This window comes from Pelecanus crispus, chromosome 2, assembly GCF_030463565.1.
Source record: "Pelecanus crispus isolate bPelCri1 chromosome 2, bPelCri1.pri, whole genome shotgun sequence".
Taxonomy (NCBI): domain Eukaryota; kingdom Metazoa; phylum Chordata; class Aves; order Pelecaniformes; family Pelecanidae; genus Pelecanus; species Pelecanus crispus.
The window spans coordinates 418,348-441,258 of record NC_134644.1 but is presented as its reverse complement, the minus strand read 5'-3'; the positions used below and the strand labels follow the sequence as shown (position 1 = coordinate 441,258).

Genomic DNA, 22,911 nt, shown 5'->3' with positions numbered 1-22,911 from the left:
GATTTTACTTGACTTTGCTCTGTTCAAGGAAATTAAGCCTTTTGAAGCGCTACATAAACATGTTATTGGCTGGGATTATCACCTCTTTGTCCAGAGCGACTGCAATCCCATTATGATTACTAATCGTAGGACAACCGCCCATGGATCATACCAGCACCCGTCCATTTCAGAGCGTCAAATCACAGGGTTCACTCGGGATCCTGAGCTCCAAAGCCAAACGCAAACCAAGGGGCAGTGCGAGATCTACAGCCGTAATATTGATTGGCGCTCTGCCCCAGACCTGAAGGCAGCGGTTTCAGGCTGAGCAGCTCCCCGTAGGCTTGAGGAGCTGCCCGCTTATTAACTAGACCCGTCGGTGTCTGTAGGCTGCGGGATGAATGTCGCCCCTTAGCTTCATCTTTTCAGGTTTCATTTTTCATCCAGCCTTGGATAACGTTCACTTTCAGTGCTCTGCTGGTGCATAAAGATAAGGAGAAAAGCAGAAAGCAATGGATTTTTTTTTTTCTTTTTTTCTCTTGTTCCTTCTCCAAGAAGGTAAGGGAAAATATTGAAACATATACATCTGTATATGTATGTATGTATGTATATCTATTAAAAAAAAAGACTAATCCTGGTGCCTGGGCTCCACAGACCTTCAGGAATATAGGAATCTCCCCGTGGACCTCTGGAAATTCCCCAGGCTGCAACAGCTCGAGCTTTCCAGGTGTTCAGTTAATGAAAACGTAGCCGTTTGAGCCTTCATGGGGTTGATGGTGCAGGACCAGACACGTTTCAGAAACATCCAGGACCTGCAGCCTTCTACTGGCCCTGCCTCTGAGGAGACAGCAGACCAGGAGAAAGGCCCCAAGACAGTTGTTCTGGGCAGACAAATCATCAAGGTGGTTTTCTCATTCAGAGATGATGAAATAAATGTTCTTAACAGTAGAGGAACTGGGAGATACTCGCAAGGCAACCTTGCCAGGTTGCTCTTTCTCTTCATATGTAGGTAGACTGGAAAACCCTTGGCACATGATACCAAAGGAGCTTTCAGAAGAAATGAACCCAACCGCTTTGGTGGCACTGGGTGTGAAGCCGTTCTGTACGGTCAATACACCCAAGGAAACGTCTCAGACTGAAGCGTCAGTGGGAGAGGAGACAGAAAACAGACTCATTGCTCCAGGACAGGTTCGTGGGGACAGGAGCACCCATCCAGCACCTCCGGAGGGATCTGGGCAGGGGACCCTTGGGCTGCTCAGTGTCGTCTGCAGCCAGCCCGTTCAGTTAGCTGCTGTCAACAAGAATGGAAAGGCACAAATAACAAAACAGTCTTCAAAGAAGGCTCCGGGCATGTCCCAGGCACTGCAGACCAGGGTGTGCAACTTGTGCGCCCACTACATCAGCAGAAACTGTAGAACAGAGCGGACGCAGACGTGGTTGTATCTGACATATTAGGGAAGAGCCAGCCCGGCTTTTGAAAAGCGAACTTATGACTCACGACTCCATTAAGAGGTCTTGGAAAGCGTCAACGAGTGTACAGGTCAGGTTGATCCAGGCGCTATAATAGACGTGAATTTTCTAAAAGCTTTAAAAAAAACCCTCATAAAAGTTTTTTTTCTAATAAAACCCTTCTCGCAGTGTAGGCTGCAAGGACCGCACTCTCGAGGAATCCTGGCAAGCCAAAAGAGGGAGACAAAGAGGGCAGGGATGCGCTTCCCCCCCAACACTCCCCCAGCACCCCGCTGCCTGCATCCCGGAAAATTCCTGTCTCGAAGCGCTCCAGAGAGCTCTCCTCCTCCTCCTCCTCCAACCCTTCCCGCCATCACCTCTGAGAAGGGTGTGGGCGGGAGCCAGCCCCCCGCTGCCCCCAGCACGGCCCAGGCCCAGCTCTGCAGCCGCCCCCGCGCACCCCCGGGCGTCTGGACATGGCCGCTCCACGGGGCTTCGTCCCGGCGGGACCGAGGGAGAAATTCGTTGGGGTCTTCATCCCCTCAGCTGGCCGTTTTCCCTTTCTTCCTTCATCTCCCTAATTATACTTTCTCATTCGATCTGCCAGGGCTTATGATCCCGTTTCCTTCGTTTCTCAGCTTTTTGCAAGATGCTCTCCCGTTCCACCAGCATCCCTGGCTCCGCCGGGAGCGAGCTCAGCTGGCTCTCCCGCTGCCTGCAGGCCTGGGTGCACGGGCCCGCGGTGCCGCCGGCGCGGTGCCCTGCCGGCGCCTTTCCGTTCTCGTGGTCACCCCTCGCAGGCTGTTTTTAGGGGTGGGCACGGCCGGGGTGGGCTTTATGGGCCCCTGCTCGACGGTAGCGATGGAGCCGGCGGCGTGACGGTCACGACCGCAGGGAGCCCGACCAGCGCGGCCGTCTGCGGCTTCATTGGATGGACACACTGACCGCTCTTGCGTCCTGCCCACGGCAGCCCCGCGGCCTCCGAGCATCCCCCCGCGACACTTCCTCCCCTGCGGTGCCGTCACCGCGCCGGCCGTCGCCGGTACCGGGCGTGTGAGCCAGGCGACGGCCGTGGGGTCCCGTGGGCGGGGGGTGGCCGGAGAGAGGGGACCCCGCCGCGGCGGGGCAGTGGCCGGCGATCACCCGGTGACCTCCGGGACCAGCCAAAGAGCGGGTTCGTGGCTTCACGGCCGGCCTCGGCGCGACAGCGGGCGTGGCGATGAGACTGCCCGCCATGCCGTCGGGGCAGGGTCCCGAGGCCGGGCTGGGGGGCATCGGCCCGGCGCCCCGCGGGGCTGGGGGGGGCGTGGGGCGGCACGGGTGTCCCGGGGGGTGCGGGGCCTTGTGCGGGGCCGTGTCCCCCCCGGCCCCGAGGCGAGGGCCGGGCCGGGCCGTCGCTGCTGCCCGCGGCGGGACGGGCAGCGTGGGAGCGGCGGGGGGGGGCGGGGGCCGGGGGCGGCGGGCGCGGGGCCACACGTGGGGGCCGGGCGGGCAGGGCCGCGGGCCGGGACCCCCGCCCCCCCCGCCCCCGGCAGCCGCCCCCCGGCAGCCCCCGCCCCCGGCAGCCGCCCCCCCGGCAGCCCCCTCCTCCGGCAGCCGCCCCCCGCCCCCCCCCGCCCCCGGCAGCCCCCTCCCCCGGCAGCCGCCCCCCCCCCCCGGCAGCCCCCTCCCCCGGCAGCACCCCCCCTCCCCCGGCAGCCGCCCCCCGCCCCCCCCCCGCCCCCGGCAGTCCCCTCCCCCGGCAGCCCCCTCCCCCGGCAGCCGCCCCCCCGCCCCCGGCAGCCCCCCTCCCCCGGCAGCCCCCTCCCCCGGCAGCCGCCCCCCGCCCCCCCCCGCCCTCGGCAGCCCCCGCCCCCGGCAGCCGCCCCCTCCCCCGGCAGCCGCCCCCCGCCCCCCCCGCCCTCGGCAGCCCCCTCCCCCGGCAGCCGCCCCCCGCCCCCGGCAGCCCCCTCCCCCCCGGCAGCCGCCCCCCCCCCGGCAGCCGCCCCCCGCCCCCCCCCCCCCCGCCCTCGGCAGCCCCCTCCCCCGGCACCCCCCGCCCCGGGGCCGGTCCCGCTCGCGGCCGCCGTGACGCGGGCGGGGCGGGGCGGGGGCGGCGCGTGACGCGGGGCGCGCTGCCGGCGGCGCGGAGCGGAGCGGGGCGGGCGGCGCGGCGGGGGCGGGGGCGGCAGAGCCCGCAGAGCGGCGGAGCCCGCAGAGCGCGGCCATGCAGCGGCTGCCGGCCCACCCGCGCCGCTGACCGCCGGCCCCGCCGCCATGAACTTCCAGGGCGGGCCCGGGCAGAGCCCGCAGCAGCAGAGCCTGGCGGCGCCGGGCGGGCCGGTGCCGGTGCCCGTGCCCGGCCCCTCGGGCCCGCAGCCCGGCGGGCCGCCGCCGCCGCAGTTCGGGCTCTCCAACTCGGCGGCGATCCGGGCCGAGATCGGGCGCTTCGAGTCGGTGCACCCCAACATCTACGCCATCTACGACCTCATCGAGCGCGTGGAGGACCTGGCGCTGCAGAGCCAGATCCGCGAGCACGTCATCTCCATCGAGGGTAAGGCGGCCGAACCGGGCCGAGCCGGGCCGAGCCGGGCCCGCGCCGCCGCCCTTTGTCCCCGCCGGCCGCTGCACCTGCTCCCGGTGCCCGCGGGGCCCGGCTGGAGCCCGGCCCGCCCCGCCGCTCCGCGCCGCCCCGCCCCGCTCCGCGCCGCTCGCCGGGCCCGCACCGGCCGCGCTGCCCCGCGGGGGCCCCTGCGCTGCGGCGGGCAGCGGCCCGCGGGGGCGGCCGGAGGCGCGGCGGGGCCGGGCCGCGGCCTGCGCCGGGGCTGGGCCGGGGCCTGCGGGGCGCGGCGCCCCCCCCCCCCGCTGCCGGCGGCCGGGCCGGGGCGGGGGGCCCGGCGGGGCTCCGGGCCGGGGGCTGCGGTTGCCGGGCGGGACGCGCTCCGCAGCCGCCCCCAGCGCCGGGGGTCCGGGCCGGCAGCCTGCGCGGGGCCGGGGGCGAGCGGCCTGGGCCCCTCGGGCGCCGAGCCGCGGCCTGGGCCGCCGAGGCGGGGGCGAGGGGGGGGCCCGTCCCTGGAGCCGAGGGGCAGCGGAACCCGGCGGGCCGGTGTGTGCCCGCGCCTGCCGCGGCCGCAAGCTGCGCTCGGGCCCAAGGAGCTCGCAGCGGGAAGGCCGCGACGGAGCCGAGCGGCGGGGTGGCCGGGGGCCGCATCCGCAGCTCCGTGCGAGGCCGGGAGGCGGCTGGCAGCCGCCCAGCCCGGGGGTCCCTCTGGCTGCCTCTGGCCACCCCGAGCCTTCAGGGTTTTGCAGCGAGGCTCTGCCCTCCAGCCCCGGGAGCCTGGGGGCCGTGGCTGCCATTTGGGCTGCGGAAGGAATCCTGACTCGGCGTGGTGGCCGGGCGAGCGCCGCTGTTCCCCTGCCGCGGTTCTTGTTGTCTCCGCTCAATTTTGGCAGCGTGCTCAGGTCTGCCGCCGCTAACTCACGCCAGAAATGTCGCCGCAGGTGGCACGCGGGACCGGTTTTGGAGCGCGGTGGCCCCGCGGCAGCGGGCGCGGGCAGGGAGCAGCGCGGTACCGGCAGCGTGTGACGCTGCACGGGGGTGGCCGTCTGGGCCAGACGGCTTCCCTGGAGCAATTCTTGAGATGCCCGCATCCCTCTTCAGTCTTTGGGATGGTTTCTTTGGAGAGAAGAAAAGCAAGAGGGAGCCTAACAAGAGCCTAAAAGATTGCACGGTCGAGGGAATGTAAATCCAAGAATTTGTTTCATCTCTCTTGCAGCGCAAGGACAAAGGACACTCAGTGGGATCAGAACGGGGCAAATGTAAAACCGATAAAAGGAGGGGGCTTTTTTCCACTTCTGTGACTGCTCTGTGAGGTCTCCTGCCACAGAAAGCCGCCGAATTAATGGAATTCAACGAGGGGGAGAGGGAAGGGGCTTGCACCGGAGATCAGGGGGAGCGTGCGGGGCTGGCGCAGGCCACGGCAGTGCCTTGCCCCTGTGCGCTGGGGCTCCGGCCAGTCTCCCGCTGGGCAGGCGGGGGTGGTCCTAGAGGGGGAAGACCATCTCACGTCTGTTCCCGTGGGGTGCCTGCAGCTCTTCCTTGTTTGTGCCTCTGGTGCCAGCTGCAGCGGAAGACCCAAGGGACCGGTAACTGCGATGACATGGTCTGATCCTGCTTGTGATTCCTGTGTTGTGGGGCAGAAGCTACCCGCTGAAACGCTGCTGTACGAAACCTGGGCGCTGCTCCTGCATTGCTCGCGGGGCCGCCTCCGCAGGCAGAGCGCGGCTGGCCAACCCTCGCGGGCTCCCTGTGTCCCTGCCCCTCGCACCTCGTCCGCGGGGATGTAGAGCCTCTCCCGCCGCCGCCCCGGGCGCTGGGTGCGTGTGTCCCCCTCCCCAGCCGCTGTCTGTCCTCGCCTGCCCCCTGCGCCCTGTCCCGCGCCGCCTGGACGCGCGTAAGCTGATGGTGAGCACGCTGGCGTTCAGGTGCGTCTCTTGACAACTTCGCTCATGGTGCCTGTTTTCTCCGGCTGCTCGCAGGAAGGTGTGAAAACAAAATTCTTTCACATGCAGCTGCAGGCAGTCAGGGCTTCCCGAAGCTGGACGGCAGCTGTCTGGTTTAACCTGAAGATGAGGTGTGAAGAGTGACCAGCACGGCAGCAGGCGGCCACGGTGCGGCTTGCTCGGCGTCACGCGGGGCTGTGACGGCGCTGGAGGCCAGGTGTCCTCGGGGGCTTTGCCTGCTCCAACCACAGGCCCGTCCTGTCTCTTCTCGTCCTTCCCCGTCTCCTCCCTCCTTTCTTTCCAGCTGCGGATTTGGCAGAGCAGGAATCCCACAGATTTCCATATTTTGGCTGCATTCCCTGCTTACCTGTTAGGCTCTGGGTTAAATCGTGATCCTGGTGAAAAGTGTGCTGTGATTATGCAGTTACATGCAATATGTTACCAAGTATATGTGAGAGACTGAATTAACGGTGGGGGTAATTAACCGCTGGAGGAGTTTTGCTGGCGATGCTATCAGTGCTTGAAGTGCCTGGGTCTGGAAGGGCTTCTAAACTGCGTGTTTTGGGCTTGATACAGAAATTGCTGGAAGAGGGTTTTTGGTTGTTGGTTTATGTTCTTGATCAGAAGATCAGATTCTGGGACCGTAACGACTGCTTCCGGTCCTAAAATCTGTTATGGAAGTTGCCAGTGAAACCCCGAATTCAACTTCCTAATACTGAGCGCTGGATATTGCAAGACTTGCTCAGATCCTCTTACAGATTCTTTTTCTGCAGGCAATCCCTTCATTTTTCAAGGGGAAAAAGGCAGGGGCCGGTTCCTTTCGGTAGCAGCGGTGTGCCCGAGCTGTCCGCCGCCCGGCCGGAGCCGGGGCTGCCGTCGCTCTGGTGCGGGTTTGCACCTTCAGAGCAGCGCTGGCGGGCGGCGGGGGAGGCGTTAGCGGAAGGTGCGTTGTGCAGAAACCTGGTGGGTTTGTGGCTTGTGCCGCAGGCAGCATTGCCAAGGAGGGAGATGGAGCGGGTGTTGGCTAGGCTGCTGCAGCCGGCAGCCCTGGTAGCCTTGCCGGGGCGGGGGGAAGGAGCCTTTTCCTGAGGAGGAGCGAGAAGGGGTTGGAGTCGACGACGAGGTGAGAACCGTGCGCGGATGGAGCCCGTGGCTGCTCGCCGGTCAGCCTCTGCTGGGCCCGAACGCAGGCGGTGTTCAGAGCGTCGCTGGGCGAGGAAAGGGAAATCTGCTTTATTTTTGGTCTCCTTGTAGCTGGAGCTTCGTTCGGAGGCTGTGGCAGGAGAGGGCTGCCGGGCACCCGGGGCTGGGGAAGGCGGTGGGTTTGGCTGGTGGCCAGCGTCAGCTGAATCACGGGCGGGACCCGCTGGTTTTCAGTAGTTTCTAACCGCCAAATTTGGACAGATTTTCAGGGGGCTAGCAAAAAGCGTTCCCCTCATCCCAGGCTTGTTTCTTTGCCAAATTTCAGAGACTGCTGCAAGCTGCTGAGCTCCATGAAAGATTTTGTATATGCATAAAGGAAAATGATACGCAACTTCAGTTCTGAGGTTGGTACAGCCCCTGCTTGGAATAAATGTGACCTCTAACTATGCTGCTCTGGAACAGACTACAGACAGAATTATATTAATAGAATTTGTAATTAGAACAGTAATTACACAGCACTTAATTTCTTTCATAGAAGTGAATTTTCAGAAGTGACCAAAACGCAGGTTCTAGGCAGGGAGAGCAATGCCGACGGTGCAGAGGATTACCTGAGGGACGTGCAGGATGGCGACTGTGGGTTGCATGGGGCAGCAGGAGCCGGCGTGGACCCGCTGACGCAGGAGAGAGCCAGCCAGGAAGAGGGAGATACGGGAGGAGCATCATGGTGAGAGGCCGAGAGGAGCGTTCCGCAGAGGTCTTCTGTGTGCGTGAGGTAACGAAGGCCAGGAGGGAGGAGGTGGAAGATAGGTGAGGAGAAGTAGGTGAGATCCCTCAGCAGAGCTTTTGTCAAATGACGGGAATTTTTTTCTGACGTTAGCTGTCATGCACATGTCTTGCAGCCCACCTAAAGGTTCAGCTCTCGGGAGAAGCTTGGAGAAGGTGAGAGGACTTGGTGGCCAGGTAGCAGGAGCAAGAATCTCTGTTTGGATGAGGGTAGTCAGAGTTTTACCCGGAGTGTGTGTTTTTCCCTTTATTGTCCCTTCACACCCCTCCAACACACTTCTAAACTCGTTTTGGTTCCTTTCTGCATTTTAAGAAGCAGGATTAGTTTGGAAAAGCTTTCCTCTACATTTTTCAGCCGTTGCTTCTCTGGCAGAGGCACAGGATGAAAAAAGCTCTGGAGAATGATCTGCCGATAGCAGACTGGCAGTCAGCTGTGGCTCTGCATCTGGTTTTTGCTGGGCAGGAATTACCTTTGAATATTGGCTTTGCATTGCTCCGGGTCCCAGCTGTTTTGCTGGGTTTAAGACCAGAACGGACTCTTGGGTCACTTGGTACGAACACTTTAATCCCAGGATTTTAGCCTTTTCCCAACCAGCTAAATACAAGGCATCTGGTTAAGGCATATCCTTGAGATACAGTTACAGGCTAGGGCCTTGCTACCTTAGGAGTTTTTCTCCATTATTAGCTGTCTCGCTATTAATAATTAGCGTAATTTTTTCAATAGGCATCTCCAACATCCTGGATTTTTTTTTTTTTTTTTTTTTTTTTTGCATTTCTCTCTAAGAGTAAGTAGTCCTTTGATACTAGGTATTTTTGTGTTTAAAGCCGCTTGTACCAGTTAATGGGGTCAGTTTTCTGTCCCTGTTTCTGATGAGTTAAACTGGCTGAACCTTGTCATTTTGTTCAGTTCCGGCATAAGTCTTACAGCTCTCCTCTGCATCCTTTTCCAATGTCCTTTGAAACTGGTTCCTGATGCTCTGATTCACAAAGCGAAACCCGAGGCAGGAGCTGCCACTGATGCAGTATCTTCGTAAGGAGGATAAGAACGGAGCTCACTGGAGTCCTCCCAGCATCCCGCCTCGGTTCTGGGGAGCCCCATGCTGCCAGGCCGCGCGCAGGGTTTGCCGGCATGTCCTTGCTCAGCTGAATCAGCCTCAAGTAAATTACACCCTTTGGGAAGGAGAGTGTTCTGCTTAGTTAGCTTTTTCCTGCTAATTCCATGACCTCTGCAGAATTGCCCTGTTTATGTGTGCCTGTAAGTTCCCGAAGGCTTGGAAACCACAGGGAAGGGTGGCGGGGTGCGGTGGGAGGAGCTGCGCTCCTTCCCCTCCAAGAGCAGCAAACTTCAGAGCCGTCAGCGCATCTCTGCTCCCGGGGCTGGAGCCGGGCATGCCGGGCGGCTGCGTGTCTTCTGCTGGGCTGCCCCTTCTGCGTGCCGGGTCGGGGCAGGACTCCTCTGTCGCCGTAGTCTCGAGCTTTGCTGGAAATGAAGCGCAGAGGTGGTTAAAAGAACACAAAAATGAGAGATCGGCAAACGTTCCGATCACGTGCCCTGTTTTGCTTGGATGGAGGGTGCTGGGGTCTCAGGCAAAGACTCCCAGGAGAGGCTCCTGAGGGTACTTGGAAGTGCTTCTCGAGGAGAAGCAAGGAGCCAGCAAGGAGCCCTGGGTCCTCTGACGCAGCGCGTGTCCTTGCCTGGCGGAGGAGTCGGGAGGGCTGACGCTGCTCAGCATCTCCCAGAGCCGATGCCCGGTGTGAGTGGCACAAGGAGGAAGATCTGTGTGGGGAGGGTCCTGAAGCAGGTCCTGTTGTAAGGGGAGACCCTGGCCCCGTGGGAGCGATGGGCAGAGCAGAGGCACGGCCGGAGGAGGCCTGTAGCGCGCTTGGACAAATGCATCCACTGTTCTTATGAAGTTTTATATTGCAACCCCAATCATCTGGAGACACCTTTGCCAGATGCAATTTTTACCTCATAGAGCTTACAATTCAAGAACAAGGTTTTGTGGAAGAGTCAGAAAATCGGAAAAAGAAATTGCTTGATGCTGGGATCGACAGGAGTTGGAAGAGATGATGGAGCTGGGGCAGGAAGACTGGAGGATGACCTTGATAGCTGAAGACTGAGTAGGATGAAGTTGCAGGTGCCATGGTGAGGGAAGAGAAGGTACCTGGTGCTGCAGGGGCAAGAACTCTGACACTGTGGCTAAAGAGGAAAAGATGGGGATGTGGAGGTACACCATAGGGAAGGAGTGGGATTTGGATGTGGCCTCAGTGAGAGCACTGGAGATTTACGTGGCTGCGGTTTCACAATTGCCTCAATCCAGCGCAAGCGTGGCTGCTGCTAGAAGGGACAGCGCAGCTCTTCCCACCTGGCAGCTCCTTGCCTGCCCTCCCTTTTGCCAGCGCTGGTTGCTGCATGGTGAACTGGATCAGGGAACTGCTCTGTTAGAAACAGAGCTTGGCACTGGGGTTTGGTCGGATCAGTTCCGAGCTGCTCGCCGGGCTCATGCTGTGACCGCATGGATGCGAGCGTGGGCACGGGCGTGGAGGTGGCAATGCGTAGTCAGGGGTGGGGGGAAGGCAAAATGGGCCTATATTTTGCTGATTCTGAGCTTGCGTGAGACAGCTTACTAAATATCCTCACCGTGGTGGCAGCGCAAGTCAAATGCCTGGGGAGGAGCGTAGGAACCAGTGCCTGTTTGAGGGGTGCTTTCGCTGAGTGTTTTGCCAGACCTCGGCGGGTCTTCCTGAGCTCGGTGTGGTTTCTGTGTGGTGTTTAGTCCTTGGCGGCTCTCCTCCCTTGGCTTGGTCAGCCTTCCTTGACCCAATGTAAGCTCCTAGCTCTCACGATTTCTCCCAGCCGGCAGGTTCACACTTTGGTTGCACAGTCCTTGCTCGTCTAGGGGCAGTTCTGCGCCTGACGGGCGCTCCGAGCAGTGACGTCCCACTGACCGGCAGCCGCCTGGGCCTCTGTCGGAGTAGGGGTGGCCGTGGCAGCCCTGTCCCCGGGAGCTGCCTCTGCTTTCGGTGCAGGGCGAGACCTCGGTTTGTGGCCAGGGCTGCTGCTTGCGCTTTCCTTCTCTGCTTGGGCTGGGGTGGCCAGGGCTTCGCCTGGTGAGGACCCAGCAGGAGAAATTCGAGCGTGGTTGGTTTTTGGCAATTGGTCTGCGAATAGCTGATCTTGCCATCTGCTTTCAGGAGGTTTCCTAGAGCTCCTGATGGAGCGTGTCCGCTTTCTGTGTAGAGACCTTCGAGTCTTGGGCAGCACTGGGCTCTCACCTTCTCTGGAGTTTCACCAAGATGAGGATTAAAGCTGTTTGTGCATCCCGGCTGGCTGTTCAAAGCTGGTGATGGGACTTTTGGTTCATTTGGGTGGCCACAAACTAGGTTTAAATTATGTCTGATCTGGACCTTAAACTGTGTTTCCAGGTGGGCTGGCTGACGTGAAATGGGTGCTGCCTTCCCTCCTCATCAGAAGTAGACCCTGGGGAAGATTGGGTGTTCCTGGTGCCCCTGGGCAACGGGGTGGCAGCCCTTGAGCTAAAATCCCAGTCGCACTCTTAGCTGGTGGTGGATGTGAGGGGTGTGGGCAACGGGCACGGGTTCCAAAGAAGCAGCAATGGGCTGAAGGGCTGATACAAAAGCCGAACTACTGGAAGGTGAGGGATACAAGAGCTGCCTCAGCAACGTGCCTCTGATCAGAGCTCTTAACCTTGACGAGCACCTCAGGAATACCGTCATGCTTCTATTGCATCCCTCACTGGGCAGAAAGAGTCCTTTTCGCTTTGTGATCCCGCCTTCCTACTTTGACATCTGATTTTTTTTTTTTGGTTTTAAGTCCTCCTCCAGGACTTTCTGCAAGTCAGAGCCTCCTGTATAGCAGCTGCATGGAGTGAACAAACTGCGTCTGTTTTATTTCTGCCTACATGAAAAAGGCAGCTGTGGTCTTATTTCCTTCTGCCGCCTCCTGCAATGCTCTGGGCATCACTAGCAGCACTGAAGCTGGGGTGTGCCTATTTAGGTGGATTTTCTGAAGTCTTCTAGTGAGAGCAAGGAGTCTTCTAGTGAGAGCAAGGAGTCTTCTGAGGCAGGAAGGCTAAAAATCAAGATAGTTTTAGCCTGCTTCCCTATTGAAAGGAGGTTCGTATGATTAAGACCTGTTCTTCTGTGTTTGCTTGCCTCTCCTGCCCCAGTAACTTTCAGACCTGCTGTCCAGTTTCAACCAAACCTGGCAAACCCATGCTGTTCCCGAGTTCCTACAAAACCCAAGAAAACAGATACCTAGACAGAGCAGAGCGACCCAGCTCGTGCCACGCGGAGGGAAAGGGATGTCTGCATCCGTCCCCAGTGGCTCACTACCGTGGGGCTGCATCTCGGCACTGGAACCTCTGGCTTGCGTGAGTCACTCTGGAAGCTCTTGCCCGGGGTTATGTGTGAGATCTTGCTCTTCCCATGTGATCTGTGTGGTGGTGAAATCCACTCAGTCATCGAGAGCACTGTGCCTCAGTTGCAGCTAACTGGTTGCTGGCTGCTGCGTCCGAAGTCCTGGACTTGTCGTGCTGATGCTGTAGTCCAGGAGGGTTGGGAGCCGCCAGCTTCGGCTCGTCATCTCGTCTCTCACCTTGCTGCAGTGGGTAACGTGGGCTGTCAGCTTGCTCCCTGTAGCATGTTTGTTGCTCACTTGCCTCCTGCTGTTGTTTTTTGGACAGCTTTTGATATTTAGCCCAGCAGTGACTCCTGTGCTTAATGAAAAAGATTTTGACCTTCAGATCAGCCTCTAGCAAGCGCACGTCTCTTCCCCAGTCTCCAGATGAATGAATGGAGGTGAATGGAGCGCAAATCGTGAATGAAGCGGCGCTGCTGGCCGGCGGGCGGGTGGGTGGCCGAGGCTGGTGCCGTCCCTGGCAGGTGACGGGTGCTGCGGGGTTGAAAGCACCATGGCACTTCTGTTTAGGAATGGTTAGGTGTGAGCCTGCTGCTTCTGTTACTGGTTTTTTCATTACAGTCACACCCTGGAGCCTTACCTAATCAGGTTCCTCCTGCAGAAGATGCTGTGAAAACACAGGACAAAGAGAGCCCTGCTGCAGAGGTCTTGTGGTTTATTTAAACATGAGAGGCAGATGCCAATGAGCAAGTGGGGAGCGCACAGAGACGGTGCGACAGCATGGGCTGTCCATCGTGGACATGGACTTAGCATGGCAGTCATCTAACCTATGTTGTTTTTGGTGTTTCTGGTGAGTACAGAGGCACAGGAGAGCTTTAAGGAGCAATTTGAAAAAGGATAATAAAGTGGATTTCAGGTTGTTTACAGAGAGCTCTTTTCAAACATGAAGTACAAATGGGAGAAAATAGAGAGGTGTTTGCTTGAAATTTAGCAGCTGGGAAGCAGAGATTGCTGTCGCAGTTTGGGAGGGAGAAGAGTCAGCTCTTCAGCGGCGAAGGAAGGGTAGTTGTTAACGTACGAGTAGTTTGGGAGGGTGAAGAGAAGCAGCTTGCAGTTGACGTGACAGAAGAGGAGGACCCGGAGGGGGGGATTCAAAGGGAGGGTTGGGCTGCTTAAGAAAGAGAGGTTAGGAAAATAATTTTAGCAGCAGCATTCTGACTGAATATGGATGAAGCATGATTTTATGCATTGTAGACAGTTCTGGGGGGAAGGGTGCAGTAGTGATTGATGTAAGTGGAAGGCTGGGGTCTTTGTGTGGCCAGGTGATAAAGGCTGTGTTTCAGGGACTGTAACGTGTGTAGCTCTGTAGGGGTTTAGGGACAACCAGGATACGGAGAGAAGAGGACAGTTAGGTTCATGAACTCTGTTCCCTGTCTGAAATGTGTCCTTAACTCACAGACAGGATCTAAGTGATGTCCCCAGGCATTGAGCAGCAAGGGCTTGGGGGAAGAGGGGACAAAGCTGGGATTAGTGACAGCTCTCTCTAATCATGTTGAGCTTGGGCTTGTGGGTACACACTTGAAATGGTGGAGGGGAAAATAAGCTGAGACTTCATTTTGGACAGGAGACAGTCCAGGAATAGAAAGGCAGAACTATGAATCATCAACATAGAGCTGAGAGATGGTATTAAATTAAAACATAAGGCTAGCTAGAAGAAGCGTGAAGGGAGAAAAGAAGGTGCTATGGGCAGAGCCATGTGAGACACCTGAAAAACACAGCAAAACTGAAGGTGGGGGGTGAGGATGATCTTTTTGAGGCTGGCGAAAGAAGCAGTAGAGAACTAGCAGGAGAACCAAGAAAATAAAAGAATTGCTGGGACCAACGAGGACGAGGTGGCCAGTTGGGTTCCTGATGGAGTAGCTGGCAGGGTCCAGAAGAGCCCAGAATCTGCACGTAAGGCAAGAACCTTGTGCAGTCACCCGGTGAGATGGGAAAGGGCAATGGGAGATCACGTGCCCACCTTCCTGCCTAGGGTCAAGGTGCCTGTCCTTCCTGAGAAATGTTTGTCTAACCAGCTTTTCAAAGACTGTCAGTGACAGTACATCTGAAGCCTTCCCAGAAGACTGGAGAGAGATTGGAGAGAGATGGATTTGATGGATAGGCTATTAGGTGGGTAAGGAATTGGCTGCGTGGCTGCATCCAAGGAATTAGAGTCAACAGCTTGATGTCCAAATGGAGATCAGTAATGAGTGGTGTTCCTCCAGGGTCTGTAGTGGGACCAATACTATTTAATATCTTTATTAATGACATAGATAGTGGGACTGAGTGCACCCTCAGCACGTTTGCAGATGACATCAAGCCAAGTGGCGCAGCTGACAGGCTAGAGGGAAGGGATGCCATCCAGAGGGACCCTGACAGGCTGGAGGAGCGGGCCCATGTGAACCTCATGAAGTTCAACAAGGCCAAGTGCAAGGACCTGCGCCTGGGTCAGGGGAATCACCAGTACCAGTACAGGCTGGGGGATGGATGGATTGCGAGCAGCTCTGCAGAGAAGGACTTGGGGATACTGGTAGGTGAAAAATTAGATATGGAAAAAGCACAAAGCAGGACCTCTTCTGCAGGCTTGTCTCTGTTCATATGATTCAACAACATGGTTGCCTTTTCTCAGAAATACAGCGTTGCTGACTCCTGTTGGTTTGTGATCCACTTTGACCCCCAGATCCTTTTCTGAAGAGTTGCTGACTGTGCTACAGTTCTCTGTCCTGTTCTTGGGCAAATGATTAATGCTGCCGAAGTGTAGACCCTCACAACTGCCCCTTTGGAATTTAATCCTTTTTAGACAATTTCTCTGACTTAACAAAGCCGTTTAGGATTCTAATCCTTGCGGTCACTCTTAGTTTCATGCCACCTGTAATTTTAATAAGCATACTTTCTTCTGTCATCTGGTTGGTTAATAATAATATTGAAAAGAGCTGAACCTAGGAGAAACCTTGCCCAATCCAAGTTGATACAAACTGAAATGAGTATGGTTATCTTTGATAAATATTCTCAGAATAGTTATCAATGCGGTATTGTGAGCCTATAGTAGGTTTATCCTTCCTTAAATTAACTTTGAATATACTGTGTGAAACAGAGTCGGAAACATTACTTAATGCATGATGCTTGACATCCGCTTCTCTGCTGTGCTGAAGGTCTGTTACCCCACTGCAGAAGGAACTGACGTTGGTTAGATACCATTTGTCCCTAATAAATCCATGTGTACTAATGCTTGCTGTGTGTTCCAGGGACTTACAGGTTGTTGCTTTTATTAATGTTTTGAATCAGAGTGTTCTGTGAGTTCTTAGACTCTGTTTGTTTTCAAAGGCGGACACTACTCTTGCCTTTTTCAGTGCAGTTGCCTTCTATCAGCCGGGTGCTCTCAGGGCTCTTCTGAGGTTGCTCCAGAAAATTAAGCGTTCCAGGGTCAAGTTAATCAAAATCTGACATTGCATTTTTTTACTGAAAGCTTATGTATATTCTTTGGATGCTACTTTTTGTGCTAGACGCCTCTTTGCTGTTTGTAGCGAAGACTTATGCAAAAAGGCATAAAGCACTTTGTTCTCGGTGTCATTTCTCAATTGCTTTTTCTGTCCGCTGAGTAACAGACCAATCTTTTTCATGTTGTTATGTTGATTACTAATGTACATGAGAATTGCTTCTTGTCTTTGCTGTTTGTTGCTAGTTGCCTCTTACTCTTTGTGTAGCTGTTTTGAGTTCAGTCTGTGGTGCTGATGCCACTCTTTTGTATTTATCCTTATTAATCTGACCTAATTTCCACTTTCCACATGCATGCCTTCCTGTGCCTGAGACCAATAAGGAGCTCATGTGAGTTAGCCAAGTTGGTCTCCTACCACACTTGTTATTCCTTTGCAGAGGGATAATTTCTGTTTGCGCCATTAGCACCATTGCTTTGAGGACCTGCCAGCTTTCTGTAAGCTCTCTTCCCCCCCCACCTTGTGGATTTGCCTCCAATAAGATCTTGCCTGTGGAGTTTAGTAACGTCTGCCTTGGTGGAGTCTCTTGTTTATAGTGTGCTGTCCTTCCCCTGATACATCATAAGAATTTGTGGACAGTCTTTTTTCTGCTCTGCCTCCTCTCAACCATTTTCTTCAGAGGATTTGGTGAAGGATGCTTTGGTAGACTGTAAGACGTGGAAATTAAGTTGGCCAGAGTCTAAGATAAAATTGGAGGACAAAATGGCATGTGGTCTGGTGTAAATAGAAAATGGGTGTGGGAGAATCTGCCCAACCCCTTCTGCTCGGGAGCCCAGGCTTGAAAGTGGGTGGCTGGAGAGAGGATTGCCTCATGTGGCTGCGATGAGACGCTCAGTGAGCTTGTGATGGAGGGGCGCGAGGAAATTGTGATGGTGAGAGGAGAGGGGTGAGACTAAAGTATATTCCTCTTGCGAGAAGAAAATGCCTAAAAGTATGTTGCGCTCAGTCAGCTGGGTTTTATGGGTTTTGTTTTTTAAACACAGAATTTGATACTGGAGTGTCTGTTCAGTTATTTTGCTGTGTATTGTGAACTAATAAAACTTGCGTTATTACCCCACTATTTAGCTTAATAAACTGTTTGGCTGAAGCAATTCCCAGGCAAACATGTAGGTCGGACTGAAAAACATCAAGAGGTGGAGAGTGGCAGAACCATCCCTGTTGGAAGGGACCTTGGGAGGTCTCTAGTGCAACGTCCCGCTCAACACGAGGTCAGCGTTGCCGTCTGAGCAGGTTGCGAAGGGCTTTGCCCAGCTGAAGGGGTCTTGAAAACCTCCAGGGATGGGGGTTCCACACTGTCCCTGGGCAACGTGTTGCAACGGTGCCTAATCCGCTGTTCCCTTCGGTTGTTCCAGTTGTTAATTCCTGTAGCTGCTAATAGTTAGCATTTAACTTCTAATTTGCATTCATCAGGTTTAAAGTTCCATTTTTTTTTACTTCTTTCTTTAGATTGGACTAAATAAAACTTTGTTACCTAAACATTATTCCCTGAAAAGTTTACTTTTACTTTATAATCTACTATCTCTTGATGTTCTTTTTGGAAAGTTAATTGCATAATGCTCATTAAATGTCTCTTTGTGAGTTCATTTATTGTGGCCTTCAAAGAATTTTTCTGTCTCTTCATTACCCAATGTTCTTAAAGTAAAAAAAAAAAAATCAGACTATAGGCAACATGCTGTTATTTGACTTGACCACGGTTACATTTACTGTAAATCCATCTCCTTTCTCTTGACTGTTCTTTTTAAGTATCTGAGGGTCATTTAGGTCTTTTGCTTCAGCATTGCGTTTAGGACTAATGATTAACTGCTCATCTGCTTGGACCTTTGCACCTTTCCCAGAATTTGAGCTCCCATCCTATGGGCATGGCTGGTAGCCCTTGGTCAAAACACCTTCCTACAGGGATGGCTGGTAATCCTTGGTCAAAACGCCTTGCACGGGGCAGTACAAAAAGGTGCTTGAGCTGAATAGGCTCAGCTTGCAAAGTGATTCAGATCACTCGGTCACGTCCTAGTCCTAAATTCTCCAAGTTACAGCATCAACCAGATGTTTTTCAACTGTGATGTTACTTTTACTTGCATTATTGCATCGCATAGAGAAAGCATTGAATAGCATCAGGTCTGGTACTGTTGTCCATACCATCAGAGAAGTGTTGTTTGGATCTCTGGAGATCTCCAGTCCAGCCTATTCAGTCAGACTCTCACCAACACTAGATTGGGTTGGCTGTGGCTTTCTCTGGCCGAGTCTAGAAAACGATTCAGAATGGAAATTATACCACGTCTCTGCAGGTGCTGCTCCTTAGTGGAGAAGCTGCTTCTCATACTCGGTCCCTGTGCTCTAAAGCCGTGACACGTGGCTCTTGTCCCTTGTTGCACTGTGTGCTGTTGCTGAGAAGGGTTCAACTGCATCTTTCACGTAGCTGAAGGCCACTATTAGATTGCCCCTTTGGCTCCTCTTTGCCAGACTGAGGAAGCCCATCTCCTCGGTGTCACCATGTAGGCCAAGCCCCATGCCGCTTGGTAGCCATCTGTTGGACCCTCACCAGTTTTCCAACATCCCTCTTGAACTGGGGAGCCCCAGACTGATGCAGCCTCAACAGTGTTGAGTAGGGAGACATGATAGACTCCCTCAATCCGCTGACATGACCTTCTCCTGACATGACCTTCTCCTGACATGACCTTCTCCTGACATGACCTTCTCCTGACATGCCCTTTTCGTGTTCAGAAAAGGGCAGCAAGGCTGGTGAAGGGTCTGGAGCACAGGGCTGGTGGGGAGCGGCTGAGGGAGCTGGGGGTGTTCAGCCTGGAGAAGAGGGGGCTGAGGGGAGACCTGATTGCTCTCTACAACTCCCTGACAGGAGTGGGCAGGGAGGGGGGTGTTGGTCTCTTCTCCCATGTAGTTAGCGATAGGATGAGAGGAAATGGGCTTAAGCTGCGCCAGGGGAGGTTTAGGTTGGAAATTAGGACAAATTTCTTTACGGAAAGGGTGGTCAAGCATTGGAACAGGCTGCCCAGAGAGGTGGTGGAGTCACCATCCCTGGAAGCGTTCAAAAAACGGGTAGAGGTGGCACTCTGGGACATGGTTTAGTCTGGTCTACCCTTGATTGGCTTAGAGTAGACTTGGTAGTGTGGGTTAATGGTTGGAGTGGATGCTCTTAAAGGGCTTTTCCAACCTAAACGATTCTATGATTCTATGACCCGGGATGCAGTCTGCCTTCCTCGCTGTGAGCGTGCGCTGTTGGCTCGTACTCGACCTGTCGTCTGCCTTGACCCCAGGCTCATCTCAGGCAGGCTGCTTTCAGCCAGCAGCTTCCCAGCCAGCGCCACCGCATGGGAGCCCTTCTGCCCCAGACACAGACAGCTGCATGTCTCCATACTGAGCTTCACGAGGCTTCCCATCACCCAGTCCAAGTTTATCGTGGTGCTTGTGCATTAGAGCTCTGTTCAGCATATCCACCTGCGCCCTCCTGGGTGGGCGTTATTTGCAGCTTGCTGGGGGTGCAGCCTGTCATTACATGGGTGGTTGATGAAGGTATGGCATGATATCGGCCCGGTATTGACCCACAGGCTACTCTGCTCGTTACTAGCTGACGGCTCGTTATTGAGCCATTGATTGCTGCCCTCAGCCCGGCGGTGCAGGCAGTTTCTGCCCATCCTTACTCTAGTTGTCCAGCCCGTATTTCCTTAGCCCAGCCATTTCATGAGGCAGTTGGGTTGGTCGTGGATGACCTGCCATGGTAAACACATACCAGCGGTTCCTGCTTACCCGCTTGTTCCTCACGTGTTTGGAAATGGCCTCCAAAAGGATGTGCTCCATGGTCCTTGTGGGGGCTGGGGTGGAGCTGGCTGTCCTGGCGTTCCTGGCATTTGCCACCTCATGTGTCTTGGAGACGGGCATAGCACGAGCATTTTCCCAGTTGTCTGGAGCTTCCCCTCATCACTAGGATGGCTCCAAAGTGTCACTAGATACCCTCTCACCCGTTAGTGTGAAGTCTCTCTGGCTGTTTTCCGAGACTAGTCATTTAGCCAGTTCTTACTGCATTTAGCATTAATGACTTTGCAAATTGTTAATTTATATAGGAATATTGTATGGTAATAAGTCACATCTTCATAAACAGAATTGTCTTTATCAGCAACACTTCAAACACCTGGAAGAATGAAATCAGATCTTCAACTTGAATTTCTTTTTTTAAAATAAATCGGTTCCATTTAATCCTTCCCCTTACTTTGTAGGGGCTGATGTTAAGCCAGATAGCTGATGGTTACCTGGAGGAGTCTGTGGTTTCTTTTCTGGATGCTGTGGTAACCTCACTCTGTTTCAGTCGTTCCTGAATATCTCTATTATTTCAATATTTATTAAAAATTAGCATAAGCAGGAAAGTGATAATTTCTGTGAACTTGCTGTTTCTAAGACCATTACATTCAAGTTGTTTGTGCCTTTTAATTTAAAATTATATTGTTTTCATGCCTTTTAAAAAAATTTTTTTTGCTAATGGTTTGGAAGTTATGCATTTGTCTTTGTGTTTACTCTTTACGAGTATTTCAGTCTGCTCCTTTACTGACATTGGTGTGAGGACTGACGGACCGCTTTGCTCTCTGGTCTCTGCTGCAGTGATTTTTTGCAGTGTCTGTCCTGCAGCAGCTGTGTGGAGGTACCGTGTTTTGCAAAGATGCTTCCTGTTGTACTTAGCATTGTTGAAAAACTTTTTTTCCTGAAGTCTTCAGCTTCCTATACCAATTTTTGATACTTCCTGTGTTCAAGAGCTTATTGACATCTGTTTCCTCCTCTTCTTTCCCATTTCTTACCTTTTTTTGGGTACTCTGGATGTTACAAGCCTCTAAGCTAGTTCAGGTCTTTTAGCCAAATTCTCCTCTTTATTTTTTTGTAGAGTATTAGCTTTTTGGCTATTTGATAAAATATCGTGAAAATGTAAAAAACCTAAACAACAACAAAAAACCCAAACAAATGCAAAACCAAATAAAGCCACGCAGACCTTCAGACCCAGAATGCCAAACCCCATTTTCTCAGTGTAAAATTTTCCCTCGAGTACTTTAATTATCCAAGACGACCAGGAACGAGCAGGTGCTCGCTTGCCGTGGGAGGTGCACGCGCTGCTGCCGAGCTGTTGCCGGCGGAGGTTGCCGCAGCGTGAGCAGGGACCCCTGGCACCCGCGGGTCCCAGCTCGGTGAAGATGTCTGGAAGAGGTCTCTCCATGGAGAGCGCTCCGTGCAGGGGCTTCCCTTGCGCTGGAAGGCAGCCTTGGTTGGGGTCCCACTGTCGGGCGCTGCCTGCGGAGCCGAGGAGCAGCTCCCGCCTGTCCCGGTCGGTGGGGTGGTCTGGAAGAGACCCCGGCCGGGCTCTGGCTTTGGCAGCGCGTGTCAAGGTCCAGCGGGCTCAGAGTTTGCAGCCGGGAGCTGCGCTGGAGCTGGAGCTGCGGGCTGTGGGCTCCGTTTCTGACGGCCCCTCGGTCCTGGGCAGTGCCCGGCAGCCTTTAGAAAGCCGGTCGCATCCGCTGCTGCCTTCTGTTCTCTGGGTTAAGCGGGAAGAAGCTGCTCTTGTGCCCGCAGCCCCGGTCCCACCGCTGGTGACGGGCTGTGGGAAGGGCTCGTTGCCATCCCTGTTCCTCCTCCGCGCGGTTTGGCTGGGGCCACGTCAGCGAAGCCCCTACCGCTGCGCCCCGCTTTCCTTGGCGAGCGGTGGGTCGTGCTGCTGCTCTCCCCGGTGCCTCGGGCTGTCCGTGTGCCTGCAGCCGGCCCGCTGCCTGCAGCGCCGGCTCCGCCGGGCTCCTCGGCAGCGCTGACCCCAGCCCTGCGTCCCCTCCTCTCCTTGAGCTGATTCCGCCGGTCCCAAACCGCAGCGGCGGGTGCTGGATTTAGGTGGCACACTAAAATGAATGCGCAGTTAATGAGATTTTGGGTTACTTTATCGCTGAAGTAGGTGGTGTGCGGTTTCCTCCGGTGGTCGGAGGGACTGGGCAGGCGAGGTCCCCTTGGTCCCCCTGCCCTGAGGGCCACGGCCCCGTGCCCCAGCGCTGCCAGGCTCCCCAGGCTGGGGAAGGTGCCGCAGACAGGCCGTGCTCCGGGCACAGCCCGGCTGCCCCGCACCCAGGGCAGGGGGTGTTGGAGGCCGAAGAGCGGGCGGGCGGTGGGCAGGCGTGTGGGGCGCGGGGCGGGTGGCTGCGGCGCTGGGAGCCAGCACGGGGGCGGCTGTGGGGGTCAGGCTGGGGGCTCCCCCGGCCCGCGGCTTTGTGCCTGGGGCTGGGGGCTGCCGCTGGGCACCGCGGCAGGGACACTGGTGCAAGCCTGGCAGCAGGCGCCGTGCCCCCGGTCAGCGGTCCCTGAAGCACCGGGCAGCCGGGAGACCGCCTGCCCACGTCGCTGCGCGGTGTGCGTCTGCCCAGCGCCGGGGCCCGCGAGGAACCACTGGCAGCAGAATGGCACAGCGTGACATGGCGGGGAGGAAACCTGCACCTGGAGCTGCTGCGGCAGCATCTGCCGGCCAGCCGGCATCCGTCTGTCCGTCCATCCGTCCATCCATCCCGCGGCGCTGGGTCCAGGGCTGAGTCAGCCCGTCTCCGTGCTGGGTGACTCAGCCGGCAGACTCCCACGTGCTGCGCTGCCTGCGCCTGACTCACTGCCGCTGCCAGGCAGAGGCATCCGCTGCAGCACCCGCCGCCCGCTCCCCTCCGCCAGCCGAGGGGGAGTCAGCCCTGGGCGGCCAGAGCAGGGGGAGAGAGGGGGCGGGAGAAGGGGACCAGCCGGCTGCAGCAGGAGAGCAGAGTGGCAGCAGAGGAAAGGACGGAGTGAGGAGCCGTACAGGAGGCAGCCTGACGGCTTGGCTGCTGAACCCTTGGGGGGGCAGGAGCCAGCGTATGCGCGGGGGGGACCCCAGGGCTACATTTGATCTTGCCTAGTGTCCTGGCAGCATGTCTCCTCCGCATCAGCACCCCAGTCCCGCATGTGGTAGCTTTATGGAGAAGCAGTGCTGGACCTCCCATACGACGTGATGAGCACGGGTGACTGCAGGGCTCAGGATGCTCAAGGGCTCTCTGTGGGGAGCAGCAGGCATGGACCAGAGGTCAGAGAGGCTCTTCCCTGCGTGTGCTTGTCCTTAGGGGTAGTCTGGGGCTGGCAGGCGTGTGTAACTGTACCCCGGGGAGGTATCTCCAG

At 56.0% G+C, this 22,911-nt stretch overlaps 1 protein-coding gene across 3 annotated transcripts in view; it reads left to right on the top strand.

Moving 5' to 3' along the window:
• The first annotated feature begins 3,681 nt into the window (after nt 1-3,681).
• AGAP3 (ArfGAP with GTPase domain, ankyrin repeat and PH domain 3) overlaps nt 3,682-22,911 on the top strand; it is a 148,952-nt gene continuing 129,722 nt past the window's right edge. For all 3 annotated transcript variants that reach the window (XM_075704778.1, XM_075704781.1, XM_075704780.1), the window contains exon 1: nt 3,682-3,958. In XM_075704778.1, coding sequence (XP_075560893.1) covers nt 3,682-3,958 — 277 coding nt within the window. The remainder of the gene's footprint in view (nt 3,959-22,911) is intronic.